The sequence below is a fragment of the Falco peregrinus genome, chromosome 12, assembly GCF_023634155.1.
Source record: "Falco peregrinus isolate bFalPer1 chromosome 12, bFalPer1.pri, whole genome shotgun sequence".
Lineage (NCBI taxonomy): Eukaryota > Metazoa > Chordata > Aves > Falconiformes > Falconidae > Falco > Falco peregrinus.
Genome location: NC_073732.1, coordinates 11,483,190 through 11,503,751, shown reverse-complemented (window position 1 = coordinate 11,503,751; position 20,562 = coordinate 11,483,190). Strand labels below are relative to the sequence as shown.

Sequence of the window (20,562 nt, the reverse complement as noted above, 5' to 3'; positions counted from 1 at the left end):
GCCATCCTAATGAAAATACAGGACAAGAAGTGGGAAAATACTTTCTCCATTCAAAGCTAGAGAGGGAAATTGTCACTCTTTAATCATGCGAAGGACTGTACAACAGAAGGAAGGCCCAGACATGGCTTCAAGTTGATGTTTCCCCAACCTGCCCTGCGTCCTGTTGAAGTTCTGGACAGAGAAGCTGTGAGTGCAATGGCCCTGCTTTGACAAGGATGGATTTTTTGATGGTTTGCAGTAGCCTGATCTCACTTTGGTGAGATAAGGCAGGTACCACTGTATAGCTGAGGGATACCTGTCATGAAGTCTTTTTTGTTATTTAGATTACAGTGCAGAAGGTGTGCCTGAGCTGCTTCGTATCACTTGTAAATTCTCCCGCCTGCGTAATACTGCTGTCTCACACTTCCATTCATGTGCATCCTTTTCCAGGCAGCTACGTGGCATATCTAGTACTTCCAAACCAGTATTTTTATTTCTACGTTTCACAGCTGGTTCCTCTGCCAGAATCATTTTGGCAAGCATGGAAATTAATGTAAGACAAGCATTGCATCCAAATGTTAATGGATAATTAGCTCTGTCTTCCAGAAGATACTTTTTTTATTCTGAGTCAGGCTATTCCAAACACGTCATATAAGACCACCAACTCAAGATCCTCTTTAAGCATTGAAATATAAAGGATTGAATTCTACTGTGTGTAGAGGAGAGCTACATTTCTTATACCATTCCCAGTCTCCTATCTACCAAAAAGTTAAATTATGCATACTAGTTATAACTGTTAATGACTCCAAAAAGTAGCGATGGGAGCCAAGGGCAAGGAAAATAAGTCACCAAAATTTAAATAGTGGGGGAAAGGAAATTGTAATCTAAAAGCAAGTAACTATGACATAGAAGTAACAACTGGTAATTTTCGGTTTCCTTAATTTTTGTGAAATATCTCTGATGTCCTCAAAACTGAGACGTCAATCCTTGTAACACACCCTTCTTCAGTAGGCTTTTATCTCTATGTGCAGGGAAGGGAAACGCTTGGGAAGTAGCCAGTTAGGTTCTCGCATCCCAGGACAGCCCACCAATTCAATGGCAAGGCAGGAAACAAAATCCCACCTGGTTCCCAAAGCTACTCAGCAGTGGAGCAATGGGAGGCTAAATAATAGTAATGACAGAAAACAGACAAAAAATATAATAATGCAGCAACAAAAGGTGGGCAAACACTTTCTAGAATATTACCTGACACTGAACAAATTTCAGCTGGTAGTTTGTGAACAGTTGGGATCTCTCTCTCCCAGAAACCATGGGGAAGTGTCTTTTCCTCTACATGCTTTATAATGTAGGTGTCACAAACCTCACTGCTCTGCATGAAGACATTTCATAGACGCACAGTATCAAACCAGAAGGAAGATGAATGAAGATCACACATTAGGCATTATTAAACTGGATGCACAAGAAAGCCACGCACAGACTCCTGCTTCAGATAATCCTCATGTCGTCTTCATTAGAGGGGGTGTGACTTCACAGGTATATCTTTATAAATAGCTGAGAAATTTGTGAGTGGGCCTGAGTGAGTGCAAAGACTGTCTGCCTCCAGGCAGCTTGTCTGACTGCCTCTGTTCCAGCTCAGTCTGCTTCTGGCTGCAGCATTAGCGCTTCTGTTAAGTAAAATGAGCAGTTATTTCATTCCCCAGATAAACACACATGCCTGATGATGGCGTGACAATTCAAGAACATACTAGGGTTGGAAGTTCTGCACAGCTTTGTGCTCTTTGCATTCAGAGCATGAACTCTAACTTCCACTGTAAGTTGCACCTAATTGCAGTCAAGTGTTTTGCCATAGGTGTTTTCTTCTCCAGAACTCAGGACCTTGTATAGACAAAGTGTATGTTCATGTGCCTTTTGAACTGAAAGATCCACTACAGCTGTCCATACGACATCCATTTTACTATTACAGTGTTTACATATAGTTGGTTTTTTTTCCTAGACACACTAAGAAAAAGTTACCAGGGGTAAGCAAAAGCAGGGATAGGGGTTCCTGTTTTGTAGAGGCATTTACCTTCTCAAAGCATCAGTGTAAGTTAGAGAACAATCAGGAACCATGCCTCACACTGTTACTGAAATTACCTAAAACTCCACTCCTGGTAGTATTGCAGGAAACTGGCTTAGGCTGGGGTTTCTAGCTCCTTTTCCAAAAAGACGCAATCCAGTCCACAACTGGATACCAGGATTTCTCATCTCTTTGTTCCTCTGCAAAGAAACTGGGAGCTACAAAAGCCCTGACTTTCATCATCACTGTAGGACCTTCTAGACCCCTTTCTGCATTACAAGCCCAGTGCAGGGATGATGCCACAGAAAGCACGCCAGGGAGCCTCACAGACCGGTTTCCATCACTGCTCTGGACCTACAGGTTTAATAAGGCTGTGAAGAAAGCAGATGTTGTCCTGGGAGAAGCTCGTCTAGGGGGAACAAGAAGGTTCAGACCAGAAAATCTTTTTAATTTCCAGCTTCATCATTTCATATATGAGAAACTGAAAGCTAAGACATTCTTGCTTTAAGGGGTTTGTTCTAAACCCCTCAAAAGTTTTATTCAGATATTTTTTCTCCAGCCACATATACAAATACGTGGAATGAACAACTCGTCTTTCTAAGCTGCAGAGCCTAAAAATGGTAATGATAAAGCTAATAACCCAACTGACTCATGGACAGAAAAATCTTTATTTCTGTCTGCCACTATTTAACTTAGAAGAAAAACATCCATGATTTCAGCAGCTGTGTAGTCTGGCTCTGGGAATACAGAGCTTGTGAGAATGGGTGAGTGTGCAGAAGCATGGGTGCTTCTGCCCGACATGCAGGGATTAGGGATGGTTTCAATAATTATGATGCGGTGGCCACCTCCAGATTCCAGCAGAAGATGTTTGACTGAGATATTCCACTCTTTTTTTTAACTGATGGCATGCAAAGGTGGGTAGTTTTTCTAAGTAACCTCTACTTAGAATCTAAAGGTACTGTTTTGCTAAGTAATCTTTCTAAGTATTTGGGAAGAATTGGTATCAAATCCACCAAAATGAGGTTTTCTGGTTAAAATCACTTTATGTATTATGAACACCTTAAAGAATTTCCCAGCTTGCTTCTTAAACAGTGTATTTGGGTAAGATAAGTCCTACCAGATCTGCACCACCTCGCCCTCCCTCCCTATTTTTTCCCTGAATGCTGCTTAAATAACTCTGTGAGAGGAAATTTTTTATCTTTACTATTTCCTACTGGATTCTGGAAATCAATAGATCAGACTTCAACTAGGGCAAGACCGAAACCTGTCCAAAACTACATGTAATTAGGCAAAACATTGTCGCAAAGCCATTTTGTGGATTCATGTGTATAAAAATTGTTTGACAAACTAGTTGAATTAGATTTAAATCAGTTTGATTAAATATTTTTTTAAGGATCAAGAGAATACCTAGGATTACAGCCTCCATAAAGAAGCATGGCTATGGTTTCTGGTTGCCTGTTTATCAACACAAATAATTTCAGGCTCAACTGAGAGCAATCAAAGAGCAAATTCAAGCTGAGGGGCGAGCAAATAAAGGAAAAGTGGGGTAAAAAAGGAAATTTCAGAGTTCAATTAAGGCTTTCTAATTATGCAGTGGCATTTAGGGTTTTGAGAGCATATATTTAAGATGTCAAATTAACTGACTTGAAGAATCTTTTTAAGGTGACTGAACAGCACATTCTGCAACATGGTAGGCATGGTGATTCATGATTTCATTTTCAAAAAATTTGTGGGATCAGAGATGGTGGTATCATAGAAGACGCCTTTTTTTTTCCATGGGTGCTAACACAAAGCAGTCCTCTAAAAATAGGCAGAGAGAAAGCGAGGGCAGCACCAAAAGCCCTACTTATGCAAAAGAAGACGGACCTACACGCTCACTCCTTTCAGGGACACGTTTGGCTACCGAGCCTCCCCCGGTGGCTCCGAGAGGCCGAAATAGAAAGAGGAGTCCCATGCCTTGATGGAGACAAGTCCAACAGCCTGCCACAGCCACTGCCTCCAGCAGCAGCAGCTGAGCATGGGGCTTCAGATTTTTTTCTAGCCAAATTTTAAGCCCTGATGGTCTGTGGGAGGCAGGTGAGAAGGAAAAAGAAGGCTGGAGGGTGGGTAGCTTTGATAAGGAGACAGACTGTGTTGCCACCAGTGCTGACAGTGGGAGGAGGAGGAACTGGTGCTTCTGCCCCGCCAGTGTTCTTCCTGTGGCTTCTCTGCGGTTTGCAGGATCTAGTAGCTGACATGCTTGATGTGCCACACAAAGCTACCAGATTGCATCTCCATTTCCAGTTAAGACATAGCTTGTGAGTACACGTGGTCGAGGTCTCGGTGTGACAATCGGTAGTCACTTTCAGATTTACTGGGAGATATCTAATTTGACACTAGGCCAGAGGTCCCAGAGGTGAAAGTACCTAATGATTTCATGAATATAGATGAAACTGGGAAACTGTGAGTGCACCAGCTGAGTGTGACCTCAAACCTTGCTTATGCAACAGTGGAACAAGGCAAAGCCACACCGTCATAAACACTCTGCTGATGGGAAAGCATCAGTCAGAGCTTACACCTCAAGATCTGAAAAGTTAACCTTGAAACATTAACGTGTAGGTAAGCAGGCTTTTCTGATGCCAGCACTCACACAGCCAATCATCAATCACCTGTTTTCCAGATCACTTCATAAGCATGTGGACGTGTAATGTGTTTTCTTTTTCAAGTCATCTTGCTATTTCAGAGCGGTACCTATTTATAACCTGTCTAACAGCTGGGGCAGAGCTGCCCAGGAATTTGTAAAGTATACATGAGCAGGCAGATGCTACGCCAGTCTCCTTCAGCAGGAACAGAGGTCAGCCCCTAAAGGTTTAATTTAAAACGACTGAAGCTTTTGGCAACCATATGTTATCTTTGTTACAGAACTTTACACGGAAATGATGAAAAGAGAGATTGGTGAGCCACAGGTTCTAGCAGGAGCAAAGGCCACAGTGAAAGACTGAGCTGGTGAAGTTGGGCAATTAGCCTTTTGTTTGAAGCGTAGGGTTAGGAGGGGACACACAAAGCAGAGGGCATCACTGCTGTTCGGGGCTAATCCACGCTGACAAGCCTGGCACTGACATTTCTGGGTTTCTGCTTTCTTGTTAATGTTTTCCTAGTAGTTTGTGTCTTATCTTCATTGGCCTTTGTGTAACTGAACTAATGTAAGTTATTAGATTTAAGGCTGTATTTAGAGACTATGAATTGCTGAATTTAGAGGCTATGCCATGTGTTGTGAACACAATCTTTAGAACAGGGTATGTTAACTTCTGAATTGCAGTGGAAACCACTAGCTAGTTGCTAAGACTTTGTTTTATGTGGGAAAAGTCTCTAAAGAACAAACTGGTTCAGTCACAGAATAAGTGGATTTTTTTATTTGTATTTTAACTTAATCTAGAGATTTCTATAGGATGTCTCTGTTAGATGAAAATAAAGTGTGTGGAGCTAAAAACAGTCACCAGGCTGTAACCACTATGAGGTGGTAATTTCTGTTGCTTGTTACATTGCTCAGCTGTAGCTGGATCTTTTGTGCCCTGAATGCAAGTGCTGTAAGGGAAGGATGGAGCATTCTGTTTCAGATAGTCTTGGTTTAAAAATTTAACATTATGACCCAGGAAGAAAGAAGCAGCACTGGGGCCAGGATGGTCTTGGTGGGGAGAAGGAAGAGTTTAGGGCGCTATCCTGATCACTTACATTTTACAAACCTGATTTTTATTCTGAATATGTACATTGATGCATATTTATCATACAGCTGAGCTCAGTCAAACCCTGTCATCAAACCTGTGTGTTTCCTTCCTTGGTGCCTACCTCATTTTCTCAAAAGCAGAGAGAGCTTACAGAATGGTGGGCTTTACAACAGAAGGATCTCACTAAGCAGTGCAGCAGAGAGGTCTGTTTCTAATCCAGAGACAATAGTTTCTGATCTACTGGATTCAGTCCTGAAATCCGCTCCAAAAAAGGCTTTAAGTAGAGATTTATCAGGAGACATGGTTCAGGAGATGTGGCAACCGTGGAGCTGCTGATTTTGTCTGCCGCCCTGTGAAGTACCACCTCCCCGTTCCTTGTGCCCCCACCGTAGCCCAGAATGAAGGCACCTGAGCCCAGGGGACACCAATACTTAGCAGACCTGCCCCACTGGGTGAAAGACATTATGAAAATGAGAAACATAGTCTAAACTATTATGCACACTAAAATTATACCACAAAAGTGGGGGGGGGGGGGGGGGGGAACATGTTGGGTATCATAATGAAGTGATAAACATTATTGAGTAGTAGAGGCAAGGGAGAAATAGCTAACTACATCAGTTTTAAAAAAATACACTATTTCAGATATTGCTTCTGATCTAACAGCTTGTATCTGGTTGTATGAGACACAATTTACTCTTGCTATCCAGTTGATATGCTTTGGCAATACCTGCTCATTCATACACCCGAGAGACCCAGAGCAGGTGGAACTTGGGTCCAATCATTCTGTCATAGTCACTGCTATGGAATGTTTTCACTTGACATCTTTGTTTAGCAAAATCATTTACATTTTTAAATTAGGTTTAGCAGCATTTACTTCCTCATCTTTCTCAAGTACTGGAAATGCCTGTAGAGCACCATAGAACTGTTTGACATGCATAGATAAACAGAGTGGATTTAAGTACTTATAACTTTTTAATCTCCTTTTTTTCATTTTACATGACATAGAAATGTCTTTGGGAAAAATAATTGATTCTTGTAGTAGTTTAGAGCAACACTGTACCAAATGAAACTACCTCTGTGTTAAAGTAGTAGGCAAATACTCCACTGTCCCAGAAATCTGAACATTCCTTTATTAATGCACCATCAATGTTCTCTTCTCCATATATCCAACATAGCAATAATTCCCTGCTTCGGCTGCTTGTAAGATTAAAGACTGCATCTGTTTGGCTTTGTAGACCCCAGGCAGTTACATTTCTTGGCTTAACAAGACTGGCCCGGGCAGACACTGCCAAAATAATTGAAATTTAGGGCTGCAGGGAGTCAGTCTTTCACCTCAGTTTCATTGTTAAATAGCTCGTTTTTCCAAACCATTACATATTTTATATTCTTTGGTGCAGTTATTTAGCAGAGTCTGGCCTGTAGTTAACCACAGCAGTTAAAAACTTCATGGCATTTTGACAACTGGAAGTTTCAACAATTTCTATGAAATCTTTTTCCCTGGAAGTGTCTAAAATTTGGAAGTACAGTTTTAGAAAGTTTTATCTTTGTCTTTCTGGAGCAGCCTGGTCACTGGCATATTGTTCTAGACTGTGCTGATATTTGCGTAGCAGGCACCAGCGTGCATCAAATGATGCAGGAAAGGAGAAAGGAGGGCTGGCTTCTGTGCAACCCACAGACAGGACTCAGGGTCATACTTGTTATTTTGCACAGGAAGAACAAGTCGTCCTTGAAAATAACCTCCCCTGCCTGCAGTGGTCTGATAGAACCATAATTTTTCCATACCAACAATCTTCAAATACAGGAAATAGAAAAGAAAAGATTGACTTGAACAAAGCTAAATGATGGTATCAGTTATGGTTTATTGTTTTATATTTATCATTGTTTTATTCAGACTGGCCTTGAAATCAGATTTCTCAGCTTTGTTAACTGTCACAGTTATATTATCTGGTCCTCTGAGATTCTACTTGACATTTAAATGGGTACAGAAAGAAGGAAGATAAATAAGCATAAGGCCTAGGAAAAAAAGTGATTTAAGGTGACTAACGCAGGTGCATAAGGTTTTATAGAAATGTACATTAACTTTGTAGTCTTGCACAAGCAGTAATACTTTCTACTTGTTCTGCAGCAAGAACTACTTTTGATCCCATGATGTAAATTAAAATGGTGACAGAGAAACAAACTATTTAATGGTAATGAGAGACAAGCAAAGGGTAGAAAGATTAGGCTGGATATTGCTTTTGGCTTTGATGGATGCAGAGTCATTTCTGTGAAGTAAGCTTTGCACCCAATGTGCGTAGTCATTGAGGCAGTTATGGAGTTATCGATAACAAGATTCGCATCAAATACAATTAATTTGCCCGAGACCTCAAATTTCTGAAGCTGCAGTGTCGAGTGACTTCAACTCTTTGGAGCCTGAGTCACAGTGAAAACCTGATAGCGGCTTGTCAGCACATGAATCAGAATTATATTGTACAAATTGTCTTGAGAGGCACAGACATACTGGCCTCAGGTGTCAGTTATGAAAGTTTTCTTTTTGTAAATAATTGCAGTGAAATGACCAAAGCCACAATCTTCCCAAAGAATTCACACAAGCATCCTAATTTCACACAAGTCCTACCAAACCTAGATCCTAAAAGCATTCCTAGGATCTCCAAAATTTTAAGGCAGTTTGTTTAATTATTAGCTAAAGGGTAATCTCATGTAACATCTCAGAACATTTACTCAGAAGTCATCATTTTACAGCAATTTTTTTTTGTCTTTCTTAAAAAAAAACCAACACAAAATGGTACTTAACTCTATTGAGATTACAAGACTCAACAAACTGCAAGTTTAAAGAACAAAGAGGTCAGTAATTAGGGGTCCTTACAGACAGGAGAGATATATATAGATCTTTCTCACACGAAGTCCAAGAGTTCTTAGCCTTCACATTAGCATAAATAATTCAAGTGAAAATAAATGCAATGTCCTTTTTGATATCAGCTTTGCAGATCAGCATTTTGATAACCATCAAAACAAATGGTCTTGTCATACAGACTGAAAAAACAGTGGCTACACTGCTAGAACCTGCTGGAAAACGCATTGTACACCATCCTAATATAAGTGAAAAATATGTGAATGTTGCTGGCCAATGAGACAAAGCTCACAGAAAACTCACAGAAAACAGACAAACTATGGCACAGTGCCACTCCTTTGATATTTTCTGTGGGTTAGTTTGCTTTGTCTCAGATGCAGGGAGGAAACCAATATTTTTTCCTAGGGATTTTGCTGACTTCAGCTCCTAAGGGAGCATGACACACGGCTGTTTCTGTGAAACAGACACCATTCCAGTGAGTGATGCCTTGGAGTTGCTGTATTTGGTTATTGTGCTATGGGGAAATTACAGTGATCTAAACTATCTTTCTAAAGCCAGGAGACTCTGACATTGGTCTAATAAAAGTTTAGAACAACTGAATTGTTTTTCTACTTTTGCACAGATGAAATTAGGATGAGAATAAGGCTCAGAATTCCAAAACTGCCATCCCATTACAGAGTTATTGCTGAGAGCAGAAATAAATGAGGTCAGACACTCCATTAAATCCTTTAAAACAACTGTCATAGTAATCATAGATGCTGTAAAATTTCACAGCCCTCTTCACAAACTGTAGCTTCACAGTTCTACATTTAAAAAGTGGATGAGGTGTTCAGCACCCTAATAGCGTACAAGAAACAACACACGTTCTGACAGCAAAGAATACCTGCCCAAAACAGAGAGGGGAAAGAATGTGGAAATAAATGCCAAGCCTTTCATTTCTCAAAGGCTAATGCCAAATAATTACAACATCACTGCTTTAATGTAAGATGCGTGATAGTCACATTGGGCACGAGGGGCAAGGGAAGAGACAAGGAAGCACAGTCCGAGACATACTGATTTAAAAGTCACATCGTGAGAGCTTCATGCCTGCATCACCAAACCCAGGACGGAGGAGCCAGCGGAGCGCCCTGCCATAGCTGCCTGCCCGCTCCCACCGCCCGGCTCCTGGCAGCAACAGACACTCAGAGCGAACAAGATAATGTCGGCGTGTCGCTGGGGAAAGCTTCAAGTGCCAGGAACAGCACAGTCTGAACTTGCCTCTCCCGCTGTGGAAACAGAGTTGCTGCTGCAGCTCTTTGCCGGTGAGGACAGCATCCTCATCAGTGCTTCAGCTGTTTTTGTTGACAGAACCACTGTTGGACAGAACACGGATACATCCCGCACGGCCTCAGGCTCAGGCATTTAAACTATGTTTTTCCTTTGCACCCAGGAACTGGCTGCTCTGAATTATTTTCTCCTGCAATCTCTCCTGGGACTAATTGTCATCTTCACATCTGTTTGTAGGAAATTAAGGGTGGGTTTTATGGGCAGGTTGGAGTGCAGTCCCAAACCAGTTATTTCCTCTAACTCCCTCCTGGGCTGTCTGAATCAGCACCTTGCATGTCTAAGTAGACTTGATGGTGTGACAGAAGGCAGAGAGATGAATGAGAGGATGGAGAAAGCATAGACCTGGGATGTAAAGACCCTATAAACTCAGTCTCCAGACAGCATTTACATACTGACATACCAGCCAGGACAGCAGAGGTTGCAGTGAGCTCTGCACAGTTCCCCTGCAGGTTCAAATGCATCCACAGAAGCTTAGCTGGTGCTGAGGTGCTGGCACCAGACCCTGTCTGCTGGTGGCACCTGGGCCAAGGCTGGGCAGGATCAGCTGCACGGGTGCAGGTGCCATCTGAAGTTGTCCTGCCCCCATGGTGGCATTTGATACTGTCTTTAACTGCACAGTCATAGCCCCAAAAATATGGAAACTGTAGACAATAATGTATTTCTTTGCTTGTCATTCAGCTGCTTGCCAGCATCAGTACTCTTAAAAAAAAAAAAAAAAAAAAAAAAAAAAAAAAGTTGCTTTACTCTTCCAAAGTGAGAGAACAGTATTATGCTTTTAGCAGTTCCCTAAGGCCATCTGTCAATGAGTAAAATGTATTGTGTGTATAGTACATTATATCCTTAAGTGCTTTGTAAACAAGTTATTTCTTAACATGTAGCTCTTTTAAGAAGTACTAGTCTTAATTTGCAGATAGTGGACACTGAGGTGTCTGTAATTTCTACACTGACTACACAGTAGATTTCAGGACTGGAAACTGCTGATCTAGAGAATTTATTCTATACACATCTTCCCAGCCACAGAAATTACCATGCAAAATAGGGAAGAAAAAAAAAAAGTTTCTCCTATTTGTTTTTTAGATGAGTCTGGAAAGCAGACTTCTTTGCGATCAAAGTTCATCAAGTTAGTGATGATAATCTGCCTGGTACTAGAGTAGTAGAAATCCTTGGAGAATGTTATAAAGAGAGGCTTGGGGGTCAGAAATAGATTCATGTTACTCCTGTACAAGAATGCACATAGTAGAAGAGTTGCTATTTGCAACATGGTTGTGTATTAAATGGTTCCTGGTTATGTAGCAAACAGCTTTCCGCCGCTACTGAGATTCTAGCTTGGAGTGCAGTGGTACATGTTCATCAAAGGGAGCAGATTGTTCTCATTTGAGTAAACGGGATTTCTACACTGGAAACACTACTGAACCTAAAGTTGTGGGTGATTGTCTGACTGTGTAAAGACAGAATTTGGGTGGTGGCCTTTAAACTTTTTGTATTACATAACACCATTTAATTTTAGTTGCTTTCTGCCCCCAAAATAATTATTTCCTAAGTCAGCAAAACAGGCAGTATCTTGGCATTTCTGCGTGGTTTCCAGACAGTAGCTGACAGTAACTCCATATGAGTGGAGAGCAGACACATTTTGGAAAAGAAAAAATGTTTTTAGGAAGACAAGGATGTAAGATGTAAAGGAGAAGTGTATGGGAAACAACCGATATTTAAAGATACTACGATTAGGACAAGGCTAGGTTCTACTTAAATTAACCTTCATCTGGTCCAAGGGGGGAAAGTCGGAATTAAATTGAGGTTAACAAATGCTGGCCTGAATTTGGCTTTTTCTTCATAACCTGTGCAATATTTCCCTCCTACAGTTTATGAACTATATAGTGTTTTACCTTGTTTTGACGGAGGTGTCTGATGATTACTAGTTCATCAAGCAATGCAAGCTAATGAGAGCTTAAATTTTGTATCATGTAAGCAGAAAACAGTGAGAGAGTTTTCAGATGGATCTTTCTGAGCACCTCTAGTGAAGTATCCCCAAGAAAAATATCCTCACAGTGAACTCCCTGGAAGGTAAAGTAGTGCAGAGCCTGCAAGGATGGAGCTGTAGAGTTGATTTATGATTACAGTAACCATCTCATCCCACCTCCTGCTCAAAGCACAGCTAATCTCAAAGCAAACAGCGAAACGGAAAGAGTAAATTAATTCTTCAGTGTCTTTCACCAGTGCAAAACTATTTTTGTTTTAAAATTGTCTATAATTAAAACTGCAAAATCCACAGAACAGGAAAACACTAAGAGCCTGCATTGGTGGTGGATAAATCAATGTCAATGGAATTTGAAAAGTGTATTTGGAAACTGGATATAGTATCGCCATAGGTTTTATAATATAAGTTCTTTGGGTCCTTAGAAGGACTTGTAATACATATATATATAAAATGTATATACATATAAAGATGTATCTTATAAGTTCAATGGGGTTTAGAAGATTAAAAAAATCTTCTAAAAAAGATGAAACAAAGAGAATATGACTTTAAATAGTAGATATTCCTGCTTGTACTATTATTTCTTCTAGTGAGGCATCACTAAGTTACACACCATCCATGCCACATGAAACAGAGATGGTGATTTTTGGGCTGCTCAGAGAGGGCATACCTTTAGGATGGTACTGAGTGTCACTGGTGGGAGTGCGGTGTATAGCACAGCAAAGGCATGCACCATTGTACCAACATGTAGGTAGCAAATGACAGAACAAGGTTTACCAGAGAGCTGAGTGTTTGGCTGGAATGCACGTGCGACATGACTGCCCCCACACAGCTTTTTCACAAAGCTTTCACACTGAATGCAGCGCAATACTAGACCTTACCGCTCTGGCATGGGGGCTTGGAAACAAAGCTCTTAAGAACGGCCCTGCCTTCAGTAGTGAACATGCTTGAGAGGACCAGAAACTGGCCCCGTACCTTCCAGCACTCCCACCCTGATCACCAAAGCAATGGTCCCCTGAGCAAACGCACCGCTGTGCACCTGCAGACTCACGAGCACATATCACTGCGGGTGCTGGGCAGGTACACGTGCCAATCAAGAGCCTAATTTTCTAATCCTTTGTAATAACTACCCATTGCTGCTACGCAAAATGCCTATACGTAAAACCCCAGTGGAAAGCAAGACAAATTTTTGTCTGTATAATTAACTGTAACATGGTTAGGACATTACGTAACTCCCACATTATGTTGCTAGAGGGTATTTGCAATACTTCATAGCTCAGAAATTTTTATAACTATGTCTTAAAAGTTAGCCAGCCACAAAATGCATATGACAGTGGCATGTCCTGCTTGTTGACATTGTCAAGCAAAGAAATATTTTTTTCCGATAATTGTAAAAATGTTGGACAATGTGTTTTTAAGTTCATATAAAGGTGCCATTAAACTATTTAAAGGGCAAAAAGCTTGCTTTTTCACTGGGGTTCTTTTGGTTTACAATGGGAGGTCTGGCTGGATCTTTCCATCTGCCGTGCTGGCTGTTACTGCAGATGGTCATAATCTGTACATATGGTATGTGCATATATAAACCGAAATCACTGTTGTCTTAGGGTAAAAGCAGGCATCCAACAGGAGCTTGGATGCCTAACAAGAATATTGTGAAGGGGATAATTTAGAGCATTTTATTTTTCTAGGGGAAATTAACACAGAAGTAGGGAAAGAAGCATTTGCTGTTTACTGGAAAAGAAATTAAAAACAAAACCACTCAGCTCTTCAAAGGTAAATTCTGGACCTTCAGTGTATTTGGAATCACGTATTGGCTCAGCTCAGCCCTGAATCTGTGCCAGGTTTTGGTTTAAATCAAGACAACACTAAACTCTCACAGACTTCTAAATATTATCCACAGTGCTCAGAAGTAGGACAGTCAGCCTAGCTTTGGAGTCCCTGCTTCTAATGCAGAAATAAAGCTGGAGTACGGATTTTCTTATTCCTGACAATTAGAAAATGGCCTTCCAGTCATGTAAACAAAATAAAATTCTTCAGAAATGAAATGGTCTTTAGATCTGAAATTTCTGTTTAAGTCAATCTACCATTAAATGGTTGCTGAAACTCATAATGATCCAAGAAGGGGCAAAATAATTTTATCATTAAAAGTAGTAATTTTAACTTTTTAAAAGTAAAACTTTTTTTTTCTTTTTTTCTCTTTTTTTTTTTTTTTTTTTTTTTTTTTACTTTTAAAGGCAAACTTACTAGGTAATAAACTATTCTGCCACCTATTGGAGTGCCCGGTTAGCACTGCTGAAAACTTGAATATTGGCTCATGAACCAAGATTAAAAAAAATTATTTCCATAAAGTCTTAAACTTCTATTTCATAAGTTTGGGAAATTAAGATAAATACTACAATAGTTACGTGATGTGGAGAAAACTCTAAAAGCAAGTCACAATTGCACTTATGAAACATTTGGCAACAAATGCCTGAGAAGAAGAAATCATCGGAAAAATGAGACATGAAGAGTTTATCTGATGTACAATCAAATGCATTTTTATCATTCCCTGTAACTTTTCCAATACCCTCTGTATTACAGTTTCTTGCAACATTTGCCCATTCATCAGATGAGCTAATTGTCAGAGCAGATAAAGTCATGATTCTTACTTTTGTTCCTTTTTTCTCCTTTCTTAACATCTACCCTGCTGTTCTCTTTGCTGACCTTTATACCTTTCTTGTACTGGGAAAAGGCTTCCCAGATTCAGCTACAAGACTAGAAATGGAACACATATTGACTTTAAAAGGGTTGCTGCCATTCGAATACGACTTTCTAAGCTACTGTTTCTTTTTCTTTCCTATTACAGGTTTGTTTTGTGAATTTAGATGCAAACAGAGACAACTGCAGCTATGAGCAAGTGAAACAGGTAACAATTTAGGTCTTAATTGCATGCACAGCAGGTCTACTCAGGTAGCCAGGACTCTCCAATACAAACCCAGGACAAAATTCTACAGAAAAATCAAAGCCGGCCCTAGGTTTTTAACCCTTACAGAGTGCAATACATCAGGAATCTGAAATTATCTCAACACCAGGCCATATATTACAGCTTTTCTTACTCCCATCCCAGAAATATCCGATTGTTGCAGCTTGTGAATTCACAGCCATGACCATGTGAGTGGACTTCTTGCTTAGCCTTCAGTCTTACCAGAGAAGTGAACACAGATTTATCATATGTCCCATTTTTCATTTTGCTATAATACTACATAAAAATAATTTCTGATGTCACTTTTTTCTCCTGCCAGAAAGCCTTTAAGAATTTCTACTCATTTAGGTCTTGTTTGGCTAACCGGTTTTAGTCAAGTTCCAGATTGATTTTGTGGTCTTGAATAGTGGTCTAGATAAAACAGAACTAAAGGTATGTTTTACCTCTTTAACTGAAAGTTTGGAGGGTAGAAAAAAGGGATTTAAAAGAAAAAAAAACCACCTCAGTTATTTTACAAACACTAATACAAACTACATCGTGATATGCTGTTTAAATTACATACCATTCCAAAAAGCCCTCAGATCTGAGGAAGTCATATTTTAAAGATATGAGCTAGTGTCACTTTTGAGTTTATATCTTCCTTTATCAGTTCATTTTCATCATCCTTGCTTGGTGCCTACGACTGACGCAGCGATATGTGGTAGGTGACCAAAGGTAGGATCTCCCGAGAGTATCCAGGGTGTTCCTCAGTAAAGCGTTATGGTTTGCTGAAACTACTTTTAGCTCACGGGCTAAATGCTGGGACCTTTTTGCCTCCTGCAAGTTATTTATTAGCAGGAACTGGTTTTCTGTGCTGTTTTCTGCATCCTGTATCCATGAAAATTCAAATGTCAAAAATAAATACACTTCTTGCAGCAAAATGTTTTATCTGTTGAATCAGCAGGTTAACTGTGCAGAACAGACTGAGAGCTTTAGCTTTACTGAATCCACAGAAGCACTGGTGGGTTTCTAATAAGGTTTTATTGTTGTTTAAAGTCTTTATTAAGGAACAAAAGCTATAGGAAATCATAAGGAAATAGCAAAAGTTTTTTTCCCTCAGTCTTAGAGCTGGATATCTGTAGAAGCCAACTTGCCTGAACTTTATACAGCTGCCCTTTACGATGCCTGGAGATGATTTTACTCCCTCGCAAGCACAAATCACCTTTGAAAGCACTACCCGCATTGCCCCCGGCTGGCACTGCCCTCATTGTCCCCCCCAGCTGGCACTGCCCACACTACCCCTGGATAGCACTGCCCGCCCTGCCCCCCGCTAGCACTGCCCACCAGGCAGGTGGGGGGACCCCCAACAGAGGCTGCAGGGCTTGGCTGCATTTCAGCCAGGTACCCTCTGGTGCAGACCCAACGGGTGTACGAGCCGTGGCTGGAAGATGATGCTCCTTAGCTCTCAGCGTAGCTAGCACAGGTGCTGTGCATTCTTCCCTAAGAGGAAACTCGCACATCGCAGTTTCTGTGTACAGCGTGCAGCGTGAGCGGGGTGGGCTCTGTACAACATGATGTGGTGAAAGCATTACCATAGAAGAATTTTAAAGATGTCAGCATAGCTGTTGTTCATATGAAATATGTAACTGTTTACTAATTGGTAGTTAGGATGTTGCATTACCTGTTAAACCTTCGTGGCAAAAAATAATAATCTTTCTGGACTTTTCATTTTTTATTCTGAACAAAAGGTAAGGAACTGAAGTAAAAGGTGTACAAAATGCCATGATTTCCTACCTAAGAAATCTGATAAAATGTGGCAATTTAGGCAGTAGAAAAATAGAGATACGTAAAGAAATGTGTGTGAGAATAGAAAGGTTATAATTTGAAAAAAGAAAATGACGAGAACTTTTTTGTACTATACTGAAATGTCAAACTGAATTGAAGCACCAAATTTAGTTATGTCAAACATAAATACTTAGCTTCATCTGAAGATCAGTCTACTGAAAAGTGAATTGTTTCCCAAAATTGAATTAGATTTGCTAAGCCAGAAAGTTTTATGGTATCTAATTCAGTCTGAGGAAAAATAATAGTACCACAAGCTTATTTTTTGAAGATTAAAAAGCAAAAGTGAAGTATCGTTGAATTGCATAGTAAATAAGGCATAAGGCTAGGTGCCCCAGATCTGCATTCCCCTAATGGCTTTACCATTTGATGGGCTGGGTTAGTGCATAAAATCGAGGTGGCATTTACTCACTCTGTAAGGGGTCATCCTCGATTCCCTGTTCACAAAGCAAGCACACAGAGATCCCTGGTAGAAAAGGATTGCAAGCGCTCGCAGGGTAGGTGTTGTCCTTTTGGTCTGGCCTTTGTACACAAATGAGCGCAGATGCCTCCTGCACACACTGGGGATGCCTAGCAGTGTCACCATACTAATCTCCTCTGTTACACAGCATCACCAATTGACTATTACCACTTTTGCCTCTAGCAAATACATAACAGACTGAAAATGATTGTATCATTACAAATGAAAGGTCATGAGGGTATTCAGTGGAACAGCAAAGAAATGCATATTTCATCTGTGTATTAAAGACTTCCATTATTCCAGCTTTAGCGTTGCATCAATTTGATCAGCTGTTTCCAGCTAACTTTCCCTTCGGTTTCTTGCCTGTCATACGCCTGGAGAGAAACGGGAAGATTGGCCCTGTGCTCATTACCATACTTAGTGCATCGTTTTTGGTTTAGACAATAACAAGCACAGGGTTCTCAGTCTCTTAGGAACTCGCTTGTAATCGGAAGGGCAAGCATTTAGATGAACAGATACAATCGAGCTGCTTAGCATATGACAATGTAAGGGATGACAGATTGTCCTGCTGGACACTTGTGCAGAAATTTATACTGTTCCCATTGTCTGGTGGCTCAAAAGAAAGAACATGCATTTGAATGCTGGCAGCTCTATTTTTAATCAATCCGTTCAAGTAAGCTTTCTAAAGGGCTGCCTGTAAGTGTTATTTCATTTTGCTACTTATGAATGTAACTGTGCAACTCAGATTTCATTACCTGAGAGCAAAATCTATCTTTCATACTACAGAGGTTGATCAGCATCTCTCCAAATCTCCCCAAACTCATCAGTTCAATGAACGTACAGCCACCAAAGGAAAATGAAATAGTCCTGCTGAGTGGATTAGCATCAGGAAACCTTCAGGCCGATTATGAAGTTCCCCAGGTAGGAATCAAATTTAATCAAATCCAGGTAGGAATCAAATCTTTAAAATCACATCACACCTGCGAAGGATGGAATTGGAAAAGTGGAAGAAAGGAAGCTGAAAGCCCAGACCTTGCACCAGTTTAAGAGATGAGTGGGAATCTGCAAACACAAACACAAAAAGTAAATCTGTCTGATAAAACTCTACTAAGTGTGTGTGTGTGGGGGGGGGGGGGGGGTGGTGGCACAAAGATAGGGCCGAGATCCTGCTATTCCCTCTTGATACAGTGCATGTCTGGATTGCAGCTGGTAGTGCTTTAAGCCATATTAGTGGCTGATCCTTCAAGGGAAAGCAAACACTGCTGGCAGACGTGATCCATAAGCCCAGATTTCAAGAGTAGCAGGAGTCAGAAGGGTAGCACAGAGGGGAGAGAGGAAAGATGTAACACTATTTCCATTCATATAGCTAGATCAGGGCAGCTCCTGCAGACTCCCTTTCAAGTGAAGGCTTGTTATTTCCCACTTTTACTCCCAATCCATCTTCTCCCACGTGTGCACCTTGGAAAAGAGCTAACGCTAGTACCTGAAGATCCTAGAGGCTTCTGTAACATGACAATGGAAAACGCCAAGCTACATTAACCATATCAGAGCTGATACACCATTTAGCTTGTGTCAACTTAAAAAGTAATTAATGCATTAATTAAAACTTAACATTTAGAAGGAGCTAAAGGCAAAGTTCTCATGCTAACTCCTTCACTGCCATTATTGCCAATGAAATGTTCCCTATCTGTGATCTGGAGGCCAAGAATTCCCCTTACTGGCACCGCATAGAGGAAGGAAGCAAACAATAACATTTGCTTAAAGGCATTTTAATATACAAGTTTCAGAAGCTTAACTCCTTATTGTAATAAAAAGCTTTTTCTTCCTTTCCATTGTTGTCATACTTTATGCCTGTTCATTTCTGTGTAAAGAAAAAGAGAACGAAAAATGCTTTAGTATTTTTCTGCCTGATTCAGATTTCATTTGGCCAAGCATAAATTGGGAACAACTTCATTAAAACTGCAAGTTATCCTGGAGTCCAAAACTGTCTCAGCAAACTTAAAATGTAGACAGGTATCTCCAGTTTTATCTGCTGCCAAAAAACAAAAAAAAAGGCAGAAAGTTCCCCCCCCCCCAAAAAAAAAAAAACAACAAAAACCCAAAAAAACTTGTGTATGAAGTTTTTACGAAGCAGGCCCTGGAACAGCTGTATTGCAAATATCATTGAATTTTATGTTATACCAATAAGCTGATCTTTCGAGAAATTGCCTGGCTATTGAGCTTTCTTGCCACTTGTGACTAATGGCTGACTTCAGAAAAATTTTAAAAAATAAGAGTACAAGCCTGTGGCAGGAGCAATGGAGCTCCAGACCCCATTTCCCGGGGCAGCAGCACTGCAAAGCACACAAGGGTGTTTCGGGGACTCAACAAGATGGCTCAGGTACCCCAGTAATGCCCATCACCGAACAACTGTGGCCAGTGAGACTGGCAGCCTTCTCAAAGAGGGTGCAGGCAAGAGGCAAAGAGAACCATGCTGAATTTCTGCTTTATGAGTAAAGCTTTGCATTGAGACTGGGTGAGATTTATTGACCAGGTAGAGCACATGCTGTGGTCATCCTTAGGTTTCTTTGACTTTCCAGAGAATATCATTAGTAAGGAGCCTCGCATAGTTTTCATACAAGGATTTTTATTCCGTTCCCCCTCAGCCCTTTTCACAAGTACAGCCCTGCAAACAGTGGGCTGGAGAAACAGCAGGGGAATGTTTGACCTAGGGCTGCATCTGGTTTTGATAACGTTTTTCACAATATGGTGTATGTTCAAGTCTGAGTCAGCAACAGTTTATCTGCAGCTAGTTCAAAAAATGTATCTTTTCTGGTTTACTTTTAACACTCTAATTTACCTGGTTTTCTGTTCAGACACATTTTTAGGTGGAAAGGAGGACCACACTAATGAAATGTGCTATTCCAACATAATACTCATCCCATTGCCTTTATTACTAGATATTCGCTTTGCATTCACACTCAAAAGGTCTAGGATGGGGTTGCATTATGCTAGATACTGTGCAAATGCACAGGGGGTCTGGGGCATCTTCTGCAGAGCTTAAAATCGACTGCCTTAACCCAGAGCAGGTTCCGCTCAAGCTGGCTCCTTCCTGGGGCCCTGGAGTTAAAGCACAAGATCACAAGCTGCAAAGCTTGGCTTGGCTTCAGAGCGCATCCATACCACAAACACAGTCCCCTGCAGAGATACCAACTTAGCTCTGTGGTTGTATAAATACCCAGCAGTTTTAATATCAATAAAATGAGGATAAAAGGAGTTCCTTTCTCTCGGTTTCTGTCCAACTTTCAACTTAATTGTACAGCTTCTCTGGGTAAGACAGTTTTATATAAAAGCTCAGCACGGTGCACAGTGGAGCCCCATTTCGAGTGGGAAGTTACACTGGTCTGAAATAATGGGGCTTTGGGCAAAAATAGGTACAAGGGGAAGAAGGG

At 40.7% G+C, this 20,562-nt stretch overlaps 1 protein-coding gene across 3 annotated transcripts in view; it reads left to right on the top strand.

Annotated features, from left to right (window-relative positions):
• SPHKAP (SPHK1 interactor, AKAP domain containing) overlaps window positions 1-20,562 on the top strand; it is a 73,684-nt gene that overhangs the window by 35,671 nt on the left and 17,451 nt on the right. For all 3 annotated transcript variants that reach the window (XM_055817510.1, XM_055817508.1, XM_055817509.1), the window contains exons 4-5: window positions 14,734-14,793; window positions 17,918-18,052. In XM_055817510.1, coding sequence (XP_055673485.1) covers window positions 14,734-14,793; window positions 17,918-18,052 — 195 coding nt within the window. The remainder of the gene's footprint in view (window positions 1-14,733; window positions 14,794-17,917; window positions 18,053-20,562) is intronic.